This window comes from Ambystoma mexicanum, chromosome 9 (assembly GCF_040938575.1).
Source record: "Ambystoma mexicanum isolate Mex_15411 chromosome 9, UKY_AmexF1_1, whole genome shotgun sequence".
Lineage (NCBI taxonomy): Eukaryota > Metazoa > Chordata > Amphibia > Caudata > Ambystomatidae > Ambystoma > Ambystoma mexicanum.
Genome location: NC_090931.1, coordinates 800,706,470 through 800,723,069, shown reverse-complemented (window position 1 = coordinate 800,723,069; position 16,600 = coordinate 800,706,470). Strand labels below are relative to the sequence as shown.

At 45.5% G+C, this 16,600-nt stretch overlaps 1 protein-coding gene across 1 annotated transcript in view; it reads right to left on the bottom strand.

Moving 5' to 3' along the window:
- Positions 1 to 16,600, bottom strand: part of PFKL (phosphofructokinase, liver type) — a 697,584-nt gene that overhangs the window by 235,067 nt on the left and 445,917 nt on the right. Inside the window, exon 14 of the mRNA XM_069615767.1 lies at positions 5,043 to 5,113. Within this exon, the coding sequence (XP_069471868.1) occupies positions 5,043 to 5,113 (71 nt within the window). The remainder of the gene's footprint in view (positions 1 to 5,042; positions 5,114 to 16,600) is intronic.

The following is a 16,600-nucleotide window of genomic DNA, read 5'->3' as shown; positions in this document are numbered from 1 at the left end:
TTCTTTGAATTTAAAATAAATATTGCATTCCAACCAGCCTGGTTCATGGTCCATGGTCCATTGTAACCCGGGATATTTGTAAAAGGGGGTGTGAGACGGGTTGGGTGCCAGCTCAATTTGAATTAATTGAACATAAAGAAAAAGCATTCTAATTGAGCGCTACTTCCTAGGTTAAGGTCAAGAGTCCTGATCCAGTGTGACGCACGATTGGAATCATTTACATTGGCCCAATTCACAGCAGTCTCTGGCTTCGCAATAAATCATGAGACATCTATAGGCATGGGCCTGACTAGCAACGGCAGCCCTAAGGGAAAGATTCCAATTCCGGTGGTCCGACACAGAAATCTCCTACCTAGGGTACGGCTAGCCCACTCATACACAGGCCTGCTGAAGGCGAACGTCCCAGAGCTATGGAAGGAGGCCAAGGAATCGCTGCAAAAGGTGGGACTCTCTGGTAATCTCATGGCTAGGCCGTATTTGTGCTGTGAAAATGACAATCCTCCTAAAATTGCTGTATATTTCTCAGGCCCAGCAGGTGTTCATCCCAGAACGGGAACTACTTGATCTACAGAAGGCAGTGGGGCAATTCATTTGGCAGCACAAAAAAAACACATATTCCCTGCAAGCTTCTCACAAGAGGGAAAATATTGGGAGGCCTAGGCCTAACCTCGATCCCACGGTACTTCCGGGCCGTCCAAGTAGCCGCTATGCTGGGCTGCGAGGGCAGAAGGCAAGGCCCGCAAATGGAAGGGTATAAAACAATTTGCATCACCCTTTCCCCTGGGACATCTGCCGTTCCTCCCTAAGCACGCCCTTTGACAGCGCGGAAACCACACTTGCTACCACATTGGCAACGCTCCAGAGCTGGGATAAAACGTGCGCACGAAGGGGATTTAAACCGAGCCTGGGTCCACTCTCACCCATTACCCAAAATCTGGAATTCACCCAAGGCCTACAAGCCAGAGCCTTCCAGCTTTGGACCTCCGGTGAACCCCTGAGATTACAAGACCTTTATGGAGACATGGGGCTGTAAAGTCTCGAGGGGGTGTCTGTACTCCTGCTCTCTATATGTCAGAGAAGAGGCACAGAGGACCCCAGCCAAGATTCTCCATTTGGTAAAATGTGGATGAGCAATCAAGGTCTAGCTCTCAGGAAGTGATGCAGGCTGGTTCTTAAGTACAGTGTAGTCCCCAAGCACCCACAAAGGAATGTCCACACACTGTATTAGTGAAAACACATGCAAACTTCGAAAGTAGTCACTGCAGCAGGGCTTCACCGGGCAAACCAGCAGTCCAGGAGTTGCAGCAGGCGTCCTCTTCAAGCTCTTCTTCGGTTCATTCGTCCAGTGGTCGACTCTGCCTTCCAAGCCAAAAGACTTGCCTTTTATTCAGTTCTCTCCCATTCATTCCAGCCTAACTGTCACTCACCCAGCTGTCCACTGAAGAGACACTATCTCAGCTCACACTACTCAGAGAAACTGCTAGCTCTTCCAAGTCAGGTTCTCAGGGGCACAGTATTAGGGGGAATTATTGAAAATGTGCTAACTTCATCCACCTTAGAGACCCTTAGATGCAAAGTTTGTATGCAGTACCCTTTGGGAATACTACACACAACTATGACTACAGGTATAGGCAACCCAACCTTTGGTATAAGCTTGTACTACACAGTTTTGGTAGTGTTGAGCAGCCAGGCTTATCTCAAGAGGGGGAAATATGAGCAGTAGTGCAGTTCCACAAAGATTCAAAGTTACAGGTATTCAAATAAACTCTTACACTCAATGTTTCTTGCATAAACCATTAATCATTTCAGTCAGTTATAAAGCCTTCTTCGGAAGGGAGCAATAGAATAGTAACACACAAATATACTTCAGTACTGTACCACTGAGTTTCTGAATCAGACAAGGCCCTTTTGGGATGGCCCACAGGTGACTTCAGTAACAAGGGTGCTGGGGACATTAATACCTTACTGTAGGCATTCATAATACTCTTTAGAAGTTGGTAAAAGGTAAAGATTATTAGAACACAAGAGACCACAAATATTCTTAAGAAGTGCAGATACTTTGAGTTCACTAGAAGTCATTCATTTCAATAGGCTAAGCCAAAGTCAATGGGCAAAAGTCTTGGATAGGATAAAGCACTTCTGGTAAGTAATGGAAAAGTGTTTGCACAAGTTCATAGGAGTCTTTGATGAAAAGAAGAATTAAATGTAGGGCGACAAGCTTCCAGTGGTCGACTCTGCCTTCCAAGCCAAAAGGCTTGCCTTTTATGCAGCTCCCTCCCAGCCTAGCTGCCACTCACCCTTGCCGGAAAGGCAGCCAGCCAATCACCACAGAGTGCATTTGGGTCTCCTAAGAGACTAAGCACAGGGAGTTTGGGGCACCTCCCTCACATCCTGCCCACCCCAGACAAATCGGGCGCCAGAGGTGGTCTTCAGTCCTGAAGCCCGCCAAAGGCATAGAAACAAAGGGACCAAACCTGGCTTGGCGCGCAAAGACAAACTCTAGAAGGACCTTTCCAAAAAGAAGTGGGGAAAAAATAAAACCGGGATCCGTTTAAACAAAGGAGGCTCAGACGCCATCTTGAAAAACATGGCTCCCGCGATTTAACACAACCGGTGTTCGCGGTCAGGAAAAATCATGGTAGTTCGTTGTAAAACCACTGCCACCAGCCATTTCGAGAGGAAAGGGTAGCATTTCACTGCTAAATGAGTTTCTAGACACGGGTGATACTAGGTAACCCCTCCAGCACTCTATTGGAAGATAGTGTGTGATGGGTCTAGGAATATAAAAAGACTAGTAAAGTCAATTTAACTTAACCTTCTCTGGGAAACAGTTGATCCCAGAGAAGGTATTTAAACCTTTGGGAAGTCTAAAAGACATGCCTGTGTAACACACATGAAAAGATGATGCCTATGGAGTTATCTAAAACTCCATAATCAAATAACACAAGTGTAAAACACATCAAAATACATGAGAGAGTGGGGAAAAAAGGCTCTCACTCTTTCCAGGAAAAAAAAGCAGGTCCTCAAAATCCAGCAAAGTTGCTGGGGGTCTCTAAGGTGAAGGGAATTCGCACATTTATGAAAATTCTCCCTAACACAAGGACAGCCACCCTGCTGGGTGATTGACAGCCAAGCTGGAATGAATGGAAGAAACCTGCATAAAAGGTGAGGCTTTTTGGCTTGGAAGGCAGAGTCGACCACCGGACTAAGGAATCCAAAAAAAGGAGCCTGCTGCTGTGCTGAAGCTCCAAATTCGTATCGACGGAGAATCCCTGCAAGGACGACTTCTCCCTTTGAGTTGGTGGGACCGATCAACTCCAAAGTAAGCCAACTGGACTTCCTTCTCGGAGCTGGTTGAATTTCCACAGAGTTGCAGCTGGAAACAGAAACGCTAGGGAGAGGAAAACCAGACTGTATGCATTGTTTTTAGGTTGGCCAAGAGCTCCAGGAAGATCCACCGGACTCCCAGGAAGCAGGACTGACCGAGCCTGAGCCCTCTCAACAGAGTGCGGGACCCCAGATGCAAGGAAGGCCCACCTCGACAGCAAAGAACCACGGTGTTGCTGATTGCAGTAGACGCGAGGAGCTGAAACACCAAATTGCCACTCGTTTGAAGTTTGCTGGTTGCCCTCGGTGACCGTCCTGTTGTAGTGCAGGAGTCCCCAGAAGTCCTCCCTCTTGCCCCCATGACTGAGGCCCAGGAACACCAGGAACTGCAGAGCTGCAAAGGAACAGAAGTCATCTGCTGCATTTTTCTTCAAGCTAAAGGTACTGTAAAGTCTGAGAGAACTTACCTCTGTGTAGATTTGTTTCTACTTCAGACGTCTCCCGGCTTGTGGCCCTACATTTAATTAATCTATTTCACTAAAGACTTTTAAAAACATTGTGCAAAGACTTTTACTCACCTACAAGAAGTGCTTCAACTACATAGACTTTTGCCCATTGGCATTGGCTTAGCCTGGTTCCTTGAAGGACTCTTCTATCCTCCGGTATACATGGGGGGAGAGGGGGTACTCCAAAGGTATTTGCCTGCTTTAAACATATTTGTGATGTCTTGCTTGTTCTAATAACCATTTCTTATGACACACTCAAAGCCTACTCTGAATGTAACAGTAATATATTAATGTCCACAGTGTCCTAGATATTTAAGTCACCTGAGGGTCTAGGAAGTGTATGTGTGCCATCCTTAATGGGTCTTTACTAATTCTGAGAAACCTAAGAGTGTGTATTTCTGAAGTGTGTTTAAGTGTTGCTTTTACATTGCTCCCTTCTGAAGAAGGCTTGTTTAAATGACCGGTAAATAAATTAATAACTGTTTTATCATGAAACCTTGAGTATCAGTGTTTGTTTGAATACTTGTCGCTGTGAATCTCTGTGCAACTACACTACTGCTCACATTGACCCCTCTTGAGATAAGCTTGGCTGCTAGGCCACACTACAAACCTGTGTAATTCAGACTTGTACCAAAGGTTGGGTCCGTATTGCCAGGAGGCGGAGGTTGTTGTAGTGCACCCTAAGGGTACTACCCCAAATCTTTACCCAACAGTGGACTTTGGTAAAACTCCCCAACAACTTGCATGTTAAACGCATGTGTTAAGGTTTTGCAACCAAGAAGCTAACTCGGCTGTTCCAAGAGGGACACTCTGTGGACAAATGATTCTGGTTCTATCGAGGGAATATTGGATTGAGAGAGGTAACAAATCTAAGAACAATGAAAAATGAAATACATGAAAACATCTTCTAAGAAGTTAATATGTAGTCATCACAGGACAGACATCCAAAATTATATTATGGTAAAACTACAAATGTGCATCATTTCTTTTGCATCCATATGGTCATCTCAGGAAATAAACTACTCAAACGTGAAGGGACAAACTGATTCTAGTGTTTTCTGAACCTGCGCAAGTTATGAGGCTCATCACAGCATCACCCGAGGAAAAGGATACACAGCAAAGGAATACTGTCCAGCCAATGTTTTTCATAACACACATCAATAGAGTGGCATAAGCACATTACAAATATACTATAATCCAAATACTTACCGCTTTGTCCCAAGCATGGAGCCTCCTCGTCCGATCCACCCAGCAACATCATGCCAGCCTACTTGCTTAATCTGTGTAGAGGAATAGAATTTGCTTGGGTAAGAAAAAGATACAAGACTTTCAACACAAAGTCTTAGCTAGCACTTTAAACAGAGCCAAATGGTATATTCCACCAACAAAGCGCAATGGCATTGAAGCAGTGATTGTGTGAACCTCACTGGGGACTACAAAGGCTGTTCATTTGTATTACAGGCTGTAGGGTCAACATGCATTTTTGTCTTTCCTTATGCCTGGTAATTCCCTGGAATTTCTGCTAGCTTTTTGTGGCTTCCGGATTTATTTTGTCAGCAATTATGTGTTTCCCAAAGTCTCACTGAGGACAGACTTCATATTTTTAATGTACCACCTGTTAGATCAGAATTTCATTTGTTTAGGTTGCTTTTGCCAACTTTAGTACTGTCCTAAACGTTTTGTTGTCTTTTTGGCTTCTAGGCTTTCTTTTAGATGGCAGAGAAACCTCTATTGAAGCCCCCGTTAAGCCAGTAATGCCCATTATCTGTCCAGAGTGGCCTCACAATATATTTCCCTGTATCTTAAACTAGGTTTGGGAACCTTTCTCCACTTGGTGAGACTTCTCATGAAGTTGGGGTAAAGCTGGAGAGTCAATTGAACTACTCGTAATTCTGTTGTTGGGATACCAACGGTTCGCCCTTCATCGCCTGGCAGGGACAGTCAGGCACCTCCTCCTCTTAACTTCGTGATCCCTTGGACTCTGGGCAGTGGGCACACCTGGAGGGGGTGCTTGGAGAAGACACCAACTGCTCCACTGGCACTGCAGATTATCTATCCTCCTGGTTTAGACGTCTTTGGAAGCGGTTTACTGTCGGCTGCTGCTTTTCTTCCTGGAGGGACAATCGCCTGAAGCCCACAACCTGAATGGCTGCTACTGTGTGCTGGTCTCCTGCTCTGATGAAATCTAATGTACTGGGCAGACAAAAAATCCTCCTTTAGGCACTCTGCTTTTGTTGTGCTGATCATTGCTGCTGCTCATGTGGGGGACCTCCTGCCCTGCCTTGAGATCACTGATCTCCCTTGGGCCTCTTTGGAAGGCTGGGGACCACAGATCTGCGAAACCAGACACCTCCTTGGAACACTGCATCCTCAGCCGCAGCTCGTCTGTGGCACTTTAGCTTTTTTTGTTAGCCCTCATGGGGTGCGCTGGGCTTGGCTATCCCTTTATTTTGAGTAGCTGGAGCTCATGCACTTTGTGTGCATACCCATTCACGTCAAGGCCTCTTCGCGGGAAACACTGCACAGAAACAGACTTGCATGTTCTCCTTTGCTGGAACTCTTCCAGCGTCCACCAGAGCGGCTGAGTAACTGCTGAAGTCCCGACATCAACATCTGTGACAGGGAAGCTCAGAAGAGGACGGCTTCCTGCCTTGGACTAGTGAGCCCAACGAGTCCCAAAACAAACAAGAATAACCGGGGTCCTTTGCCATTTTGCAGTGCAACGTCTTCTGAAGTGCGGTTTCGTCTGAAACCTGGTAGGCATCTTTCTGGACCTCCAGTGACTGGATCCCGAACCTGAAAGTTCCTTCAACCGAGTCAAGGACCGAGAAAGGGCACGAACTGCACCGAATGACAACAGTCCTTCAACCAAGCTTTGAAAGAGGCACCAATGAGCCAATGCTGTGAAGATCTTCTGGGCGTCCAACTGCTCGAGTGCAACCACCAGATCCATCACCAGTTCTTTTCTTCAGTCTCCAAGACCAAGTATCCCGAACAGGGATCTGCGGTCACCTCTCCTTGGTGACCAGCCTGCTGCACCAGCTTCTTTGATGACAAGGTACTGTTCAGCCCCCAATACTTACCTAGGGCCTGCTTTGGTGTCCCTGTGCTTTGAAGGGTTGCAGTTAAGCTGTTACTTGCATCCCCTACCAGGCAAACCCTAAGCTACATTGGGGTGGACAACCCTTTGTGCTCTCGCTTGCCTTAGGACACTGGTCCTGGGGGCAATTCTGCAAGGTAAGCTCCCAATTCCCTTAACCAAAGAAGCCCAACTGATACTCCCGTGTAAACTTGAGAAATCTTCATAGACTCTGCCTTGTCCACTGCTTATCTGCCTTTCCTTAGCCCTTGGTCACAGTGCCCCCCCTTAACTTTGTGAGACTCACCTAGGATAGGGTTGGACTTCCTAAGATTGGCTAAGCAGGGTTAACTAAAGTTATACAAGTTAGTCTAAAGTTTGCCTACTTGTTTCAGACATTTCTACTACTTTTTGTGTTACCTTACAAAGGTTCTAAAGTATTTTATCCTTTGGATATTGCAAGAATTCTGCGATTATATTACTGTGTGATGATACTTACCTTACATCAATATTATAGCTTTAGTGTATAGAAAATGAATTATTTTTTATATAACTGCTAGTGTGTAAGTGCTTCCTTGAACTAAGTATGCTCAGAGTTCTGTGTGCCTCACTGTTCAGGAGATTTATCAGTCGTATGCTTAATCCCATCTCCTATTTCGACCCCCAGCACTTTTTGCTGGACGTCTGGACATGTTTCTTTCTCTCCTAAACAAGGGGAGACCCCCCCCCATTGATTCTTATTTGCTCTGACTTTTGGGAACTCTGTTCTTTTTATTTTACCTTATACTATGTAGTCTTGCTTTCCTCCATATCTCTTACAGGCATCTGTGTTACACTTTTGCAGCACACATAACCTATGTGAGGTGTTGCTAGGAACCCTTTGGCTTCTCCTTTGAGATTCTTTGACTATCCTTAAAAACTACTGTTCTTAAGGACAGAGGGATAACTTTGTAAACTTCCTAAAACTTTAACTTATGAGAGATTAGCATACACCACCTTATGTGGAGTGCTAAGGGGATATCTACTATCCCCCCTTCTCTGTGCTCCTCTGACTTTTTGGTCACAGTGGCAACCCTAATGTTATAGCTGGTGGCAATGGACCTGTTCTACCAACGTTTGTGCTATTTTCTACCACAGACTGTATTCACAGCCTCGGTTACGCACAAAAGGGTCTCACACAGGGGTTCCTTTTTTTGCCATTTCTTGTGCGTTTGTCCTTTGTCAGCCCTTCTTCTACATTCTGGGAGAGGGAGGTCTGAATGCAAGCTTTACCTTCAGTGGGAACCCTAGGGTGTCCCCGACTAGGCTCCATTATGACTGTAAAAGCAGGAAGGAGGGTAGAAGTTTAACACTCACCTGTCCTTTGTCTGCCTGAGTGCCTGAATGGAACCAGCTCCAAATGGAGGGCTAGCTGTCCCGATTGGACAGCCACCCACCCCTGCTGCGAGTGTTTGCAGAGTAGTGAATGGGAAATCCGAATAAAAGGCGAGATTCCCAAGGAAGAAACCAAGTTGACCACTGGAACAGAAGATCTGAAGCTGAAGATGACCAGACACCTGCCGATCCCTCCAGAAACCGTGAAGTAACAACTGCTGTCCTGACCTGGTTTTCCTATCGACGGAGGGACTCCTAAGAGGACGACTACTTCCCTTTGGCTGGTGGGACCAACCAGCCCCAAGACGAACTGAAGATCGAGCCATCCCCCTGAGGTACTGGGACCCTCCAGGGCTTCATATACCACGAATACCAGGCGTTAGGAAAGATTTATCTTTACTGCATCTTTCCTTCCATTTTTATGCCCCCCCCAAACAGTTTGCTTTTATATTTGATCCTGACCTGTACTTTTTACAGTGCAGTGGAGCCTTAAGCTTCACTACACAGTCTTTTGCTCATCTGTTATGGGGAAACTGACATGTCCGTCAGGCGGTCAGTACTGAGAAACATTATTTTCCGTTAGTCTTGCGACTTTGTTACTACTTTCAGTAACTTGTTATCACTTGTGGTAACTTTTATCATCGTACAATGCATCTTACAATGCAGTACAATGTGGTACACTTGTTTGCGCCCTAGACTAACACTCAAAGGATTTTTGGTTACTAGAAGTGTGCTAAGTGGACAAGCTGGTGGCAGCAGTGACTTTTTACCATTTGTTGGTGCTTTTCGTTTTAGCCTTACCGAGTTTACTGCGTTTGGCTACTAACTGTGGCTAGTGTCCAAAAATGGCCTTTCCACATGGGTTTTCGCTTGGCCTTTGGTCATCTTGTTCTTTAGCCTTCTGCCTGTCCTGTGAGGCCAGGAAAATCCTTATAGGACTTCCAGTGCCTGGGAAAGCAGAGCCTTGTGGCAGGCTACTGGAGCGCTATGTGCGTTTGCTGGCACGATGTGGGCTGGGACTGTCTGGTCCCAACCCACAAACTGGTTTCAGTATGTGAGTGGTATGCATGAGTGTTCCTGGAGTGAGTGAGTGAGTGAGTGAGTGAGTGAGTGAGCAAGTCTGTCTGTCTGTCTGTCTAGTCCTGCTATTGGGAGATTCGGCTCTTACCTGGCTTTTAGGATAAGAGGAGGACCCCTACACCCACTCTCCAGAGATCCTTGAGTAACCTGAAGGAGCCAAGACTCCTGACCAGCTATGAGACCTGTGAAGAGACTGGAGACCCGACTGAAGGAGGTCTGGAGACCAACCTCTGCTGCTCTCCTGGTGGAGCCCTGTCTTGCTCTTCAGCAGCGCTGTGAAGGCGCTGCGACCCTTGGAGTGGAGGGAACGTCCATTCCCGACGTCTGCTCGGTACCCTGCAAATAAGAGCCTTCGGAATTGTCCCGGTACCGTCCTGTGGCTGACCAGCTCCGAGTTTGGGCTACAGTGCAGCGGATGTCACCGTTCCGAGTTGAGGCGTGGAACTTGGGGGATCCTCAGCTTGCCCAACAAGACGTTCCCCAGCAAAATGTCAGAGTCCTAGCGTCAAGGGGACCCGAGATAGGAGGGAAAGTCGGACCGCAACAAGTGGGGCCCTTTGCGTTGCAGTGCTAAGGTGACCAATGCCCGAAACAGCTTACCTACATCAAGGCCAGTCCTGAGATGGGTCCTGCATCGTGTTTTTCTGCATTCTTCATCCGAGAGTCCTTGTACCAGCGAAAGACACCAACCAGAGATCAGTTTGAACCTGCAACCCCTGCCAATCAAGGATTGAGGCCGACGGCCGGAAAAGCAACCTTTGTCCTTCTTCCATTGACCTGCTAAGTCCTGGGAAGAATTTGAGTACGGGGGTAGGTTACAGTGGTTCTTACCTATCCCTAAACTCCCTTTTAAAGTTTTCCTAACTTTTGCTATACTTTGGCTTTGCCACTGCTTGCTTGCACAAGCCTTGCGAAAGTTGAGGACACTTCTATTAGTTAGAATACACTGGGACTCATTACAAGTTTGCCGGTCCGGTAACACAATGGGAATCACATGCCAAACTACGAGTCTGCGAGTGGGTGCCTGTCAGCCCGCAAGGTCTGATCTGGCGGGCAGAACGGCACCCGCTCACAGACCTTGACGGATGCACCGGCACCATTCATGAATGGTGCCGGTGCATCCGTCCTCCCCATTCCCATCGAGTCCTGTAGGACTCAAATGGGAACGGGAGTAATTTTTACCCGCACCCGACAATGGGGAATTACCGGGTCTGCAATGCCCTGGTAATTCCCCATTGCCGGGTGCCAGTAAGAAAATGACTCCGGCGGCAGCCATGCTGGTTTTACCGGCACTGCTACTGCCAGAGTCCTAATGAGGCCCATTGTCTTCTAACCCTTGGAACTCTTCACTGGACCCCAGATACCTTACCTTCATGTTTTCTTGCATCACAAACTGTGTCTGAACTTTCCTGAACCTTTGGGCAGAAAGCCGCAGACAACTTAGGGAAAGACATTTGAAGTTAAGGTTAGTTCTCAGTGGACCTGTAGTACATAAAACTAATCTGAACTTTCTTTTACAGGAGTTGGATTTGTGTTATGCCCTACTAATGGTTGTATATATGTAATCTATTAGTGTTGTGCGATTCTTCTACCTGTTAGTAATTTTTGCATCGTGAAATTTGGCCATAAATAACTGTATTTTTATAAATACTGTCTAAGTGTAATTTGTGATTCCCATTGTGTGTACTCATTGTGGACCCTTTACAAGCTCACCACCTCAAGACTTAGCCTAGACCTCTCGTCACTGCTACCTTGAAATGGTTTGGCTACAGCTCTCTCGTCACTGCTACCTTGAACTGGTTTGGCTACAGCTCCCAGAGTTGTCACTGTCACAATATAGGTTGGCCTTCTATACATCTGGCTTGGTGCGCAATTCAAATAAATAAAATACAAATAAATGAAATACAAATCTGTCCACCAAGCCAGAGTATAGAAAATCTGTCCTAATACCAGGGGACCTCCAACCCATTTGTAGTGCAACATCTTTGTGTGGACGAATCCGCCCAGAAATTTGGTGAGCTCAAATTGGACCTCCAGAGGCACGATCCCACTCATACATGTCCCCTCACCAGTGTGCACGACTGCAGAATCGAGGAAGATTAACCTGATGATAACCGTTCATTGTTGCTGCTGATAAAAACGTGCCAAAACGACAGACCGCCATTGGAGACCGAAGAAATCCTTGCTGTGGGTCCTCTCGTGACTGCTGCTGCAACATCCCATTCAGAGTCCTTCCTTTTGTCACCAGACCAAGGAATCAGGAGACTGGGTCCATCGCTATGGCACAGGAGAGAATCCAGCTGCATTTTCATCATTTAACCTAAGGCACTCCAGGACTAAAAGTAGAATTTACCTCAAGCCTAATAGACGCTCCAGTGTCTGGAGTGCGTAACAAGATGTTTGGGTGTGCACCCATACCTCTGGTCCAGGCTTAACAGCATGTGCTCTCTTGGGGCGTACTTTGCAGGGTCCCTAGAAATTGTGTTATCGTGCTAAAGCCTTTTATTTAAGTGACTAAAGTATGAGGAACTTTGCCTTTTCTGCTGCTGCATAAGACGTTTGCTACACTCCTACACGGACTTTGATGAACTCTCGTATAGTCAGGGACTGGACTGCCAACGCTTTAGAAGCTTGAAAGGTGTTGCTAAGAAGTAATGTACTGCTGAAGTATTGAATAACCCTCCTTTTCCTTCCTACAGACTTTGTCGGATGTGACTTTACTAAATTAATTATACTATAATTTCTCTGTACCAAATGTTAGTGCGCGGCACTACTGGTAACACGATAGAACTGTCAATAGTATCATTTTATTTTTTTTAATTAAGTTTATTGAAGTTTACATAAAAACATGTAGAACATTAGATTCATCAATGTTATAATTATAGAATTCATCACAAATAATCTCCACAAAAACCACCACCACCTACCTCATCACGAAGTAATATAAACCAATCCAAAATGTCATTACAACTCATCCAAAAATCTACCCCACATTTCATCAAACAATTTAATTTTTTTTGTTTCTGCGAAGAACAATCTTCTCAATTCTGGAAACCTGCCTTAAGTCCTCCACCCACTCTGAAAAGGTCGGCCTCTATCACATTTCCATTTCCTCAAAACGATCTTCTTTGCTGAAAAACCAGCATTTCTGTGGGTAAGTAAGTTCTTCCACTTTGTCATCCTCACCCAAGATGATAGTAATGTAGTCAAAATCTTCCTGCAACAATAGAACCTCATTAATTTTCTCTGTGACTCTCCTCCAAAATGTCCGCAATTCATAACAATCCCAGATCATGTGTTCAAAAGAGCCAACTGCATGTTTACACCTTCAGCAAGCCTCTGAATGAATCATTCCTCTCGCATGAAGTCTTTGGGGAGTCCAAAGAATTTTGATTTGCCGGCTTTGCTCTCCCAGATTAATGGAAGTCAGAGGCACATTTTTACAAATACACCTCCATCGGTCCTCAGACATATCTGAACCAAGTAGCTGAGACCATTTTGAAAGTAATCCCTCTGCCGGAGCAGGACGTTGGCCCAGATTCTTGTATTCCTTAGACGCCATACTTCCCCCTGCCTTATACTCAGACAACCAAATCTGCCATCTATTGCCATCAACTGCACTTTCATTCCGCAGGATTCTCCTCAATTTCCTGTATACCCCCATTGTACAGTCTGAGATCTTTAACTCGTGCAAGTCTTTTAAAACTGATCCATTTGCCATCTTCAAACAAATCACTCAGCCATATTATACCACTTAGAAGACAGTTCATCCACAGGAGCGGCCTTCCATTCACCAGTATTCCTGGATTCAACCAGATTGGGATAAAATCATTATCACATACTCTGCATTTACTTTCTTCCACAGCTCCTTCCAGCACGTTCTCAGATATTTTGTTGGCGGAAATGACTGATACCCAGATCCGTCCACCGTGGACAGTATAGCCCTAGGTGGTAATGGAGATGAACGGCTTGATTCCGCCAGCGTCCATAGATCCACTGAATTGTCACCAAATGGAACCAGATGCCTGGCTCCAAAAGCCAAATGGTAATTTGCAAAGTCTGGAACCCCCAAACCTCCACAGTCCTGTGGCAGCTGCAATTTCCACAGTCTAAGGCGTGGTCGCTTATTCTCCCAGAGAAAAGATTGGATTAAACTCTCAATTTTCTTCAAAAAGCTCTTTTTAACGTCCAAGGGGAGCATACTAAGCACATAATTGACACGAGTTGTGGATGTCATTTTGATGGCATTCACCTTCCCCCATAGACTCAATTTAAGTTCACTCCATCTCTTCAAATCAAGCTCCATGGATTGAACCACAATAGCAAGGTTGACATCCATAATTTTTGAGATATCACTAGTCAACCAAATCCCAAGGTATCTCATCTTATGCGGACACCGTTTGAAGCCGAAAGTCCTCATTTTCAAAATAGCGCATGAGGTTGATGCTGGCAATGCCTCCGATTTGGCCCAATTGATCTTGTAACCAGAAATTCTGTTGAATACACCAATCAACTCAATCAGCACTGGAATAGAGTTCTCCACATTCTGAACCACCACCACCATGTCAACCGCATACAGCAATTACAAACAGGATGGGTGACAGGACAGCCCTGTCTCGTTCCTCTTTCAAGTTCGAAAATATCAGATCCCATGCCATTAGTCCGAACACATGCAGTAGGGCGTGAATGCAGCAGTCTTATCCATCCGATCACGTTTTCCCCAAATCCGAATCCTTTCAAGGCACTCAAAAGATATTTCCACTCAATACGATCGAATGCCTTTTCTGCATCCAATGATAATGTCACCACATCATTCTGGTGCTCCTTGCTTTCAAATAGAGTCAGCAACAGCCTTCTCATATTATCTGATACAGGTCTTCCTTTCACAAAACCTGACTGACCTTCATCTATAATATCCATCAGAGAACTTTCAATCCTCAAGGCCAATGCTTTGGCTAAAATCTTGTTGTCCATGTTCAGTAAACTGATCGGCCGATAACTGCCGGTTTTAACTGGTGACTGCCCAGCTTTCAGAAAAACAGATCGAAGAATGCCTTGTAGAAGCTGGAAGACACCCATCTCTTAAAGATATGCGCAGCATTTCCGACATAAGTTCAAAAACCTCTACTGGGAAGATTTTATAAAGTTCCGCTGGTAGTCCATCTGGACCCGGGCATTTCCCAGTGTTCAATGCACAAGCTGCTTTCCTGAGATCCTCCACATTCAACTCTCTTTCCATGCACTCCAATGATTCTGCACTTATTTTCTTCAAATGACAGTGTGACAAATCTCACTCTCAGATAAGTTGACTTCTGAAGAATAGAGGGTTTTGTAATATGACTTAAACGTTGCATTAATCTCCATAGGATCAAAAGTCACCATTCCATCATGTCTCTCTATTGCATTAACAGTTCCTTCATTATCCATGACTCTCAGGCGATGAGCAAGAAGCCAATCACATTTTTCACCTTTTTCAAAGTAGTTGCTCTTGGTTCTAAAAAGTAGCCACTCAGCCTTCATAGAATACAAATCCTCCAATTTTTCCTTTCTCAGTTTCAGTACTCTCAAAGTATCACTTGAAAAGTTTAGCATATTACCCCTTTCAAGGCCCTGAACTTCCTCATTGAGCTTCTTCACTTCCGCATCTCTCTTTTTCTTGCTTGACATTTTCTGTAAACTTCTAAGAACGAGCAACTACCATTGAAAGTATTGTTAACTCCTATGTGTGTTGGTTAGTCTAAATAAGCATGTACCTACCTTGCACATATAAGAATACATGTATATTTTTTAAACTTGTTTTTATTGCGTTTCCACATATCAACACCACAACAGACAGTTGTAACAACCCCCCCCCCCCAACTCCCCCCTCACTCCCCTTGGGGCATGATCGTCCATCTCTTCGGGGGTCTCCTTAAGCACTGAATATATCAGAGTCTTTAATGTTATGGGGGCACCATTGCACCATAAAGTCGGATTGTAGTTATTCTTGAACCCCACCCCATTCCTTCATAAACATGTCCCTTGTACCTTGGATTGTGAGTGACTTTTTCCATTGCCATTTGGGCCCATACCTTTTGGAGCCACGTGATAGTCAATGGGGTATCTTTCTTTTTCCAATTTTGGGCAATCGTTGTCCATGCCGCGAGGAGCAGTCCCATAAAGCTTCTCCATTGTGGCCTTTTGTATTTCCTTGCTATACCGTCTCATTCCAACCATCCAAACTCCCTCCCCCATTTGTTCTACCTCTGGGTACATCTTCGCCATCTGTCCCCTCACATCTTCCCAAAAGGGTCTTACCATTTTACATTCCCACCAAATATGCTTCCATGTTCCCACTTCATCGCAGCCTCTCCAGCATCGATTTGACGTATTGGGGAACATAACGTGCAGCCTTTCTGGGGTATAATGCCACTGTGTTACTATTTTGATCCACATTTCCTTTGTTTGTGCTGAGCGCGTCATCTTTGGGATCAAATTCCATAGGTCCTCCCACTGTTTTTTGGATGGTTCCTTCCCCAATGTCTTTCCCCACTTGATCATATATGACCGTTTGATTTCTTCACCCTGCGTATTTATGAAGGAGTACAGCGTCGAAATCCATTTTTTTGCCCCTGAATTGGAGATGACATATTTCTCAAACGCTGTGAGGTTTCTTGTTGCTGCTGCGGTTATTTCTGGGGATTTTAGCCAGTGCTTGAGTTGTTCGTATCTATACTTATCTTGTTTGGAGAGTGATGCGCCGGGGTAGCAGGATTCGAGTGTTCTAATTTCATTGTCCACGAACATTTGCCCTATTTTCGTGATACCTGCCTCCTCCCAGTTGTCATATGCCCCTTGTTCCATCCGCGGGGGGAATTGGGGATTCCGACATATCGGCGTGAAAGGGCCAAGCGACGTAGTCATGATGCCTTTACGTGTTTGGCTGTCCCACGCCTCCATTGTTGTCTTCATTATTTCGCTTATTCCTATGTTGGGGTGTCTGTGTTGTCTCTGTTTCCAGAGTAATTCTACTAGCGGTGTTCTCGCTACTGCCCTGTCTTGTTTAGCCCAGATCTGCTCCGGGTTTTCCCCCATCCATTCCCGAAGTACCTTTAGTTGCGCCGCATGGTAGTATTTTTTAAAATGGGGAGCGCCATTCCCCCTTCCCTAGTTGGTACTGTTAGGATCGTTCTGGCAATCCTCAGGGTCTTCCCTTTCCATATAAAGGATGAGATGACCTTGGATAGTGTTTTGA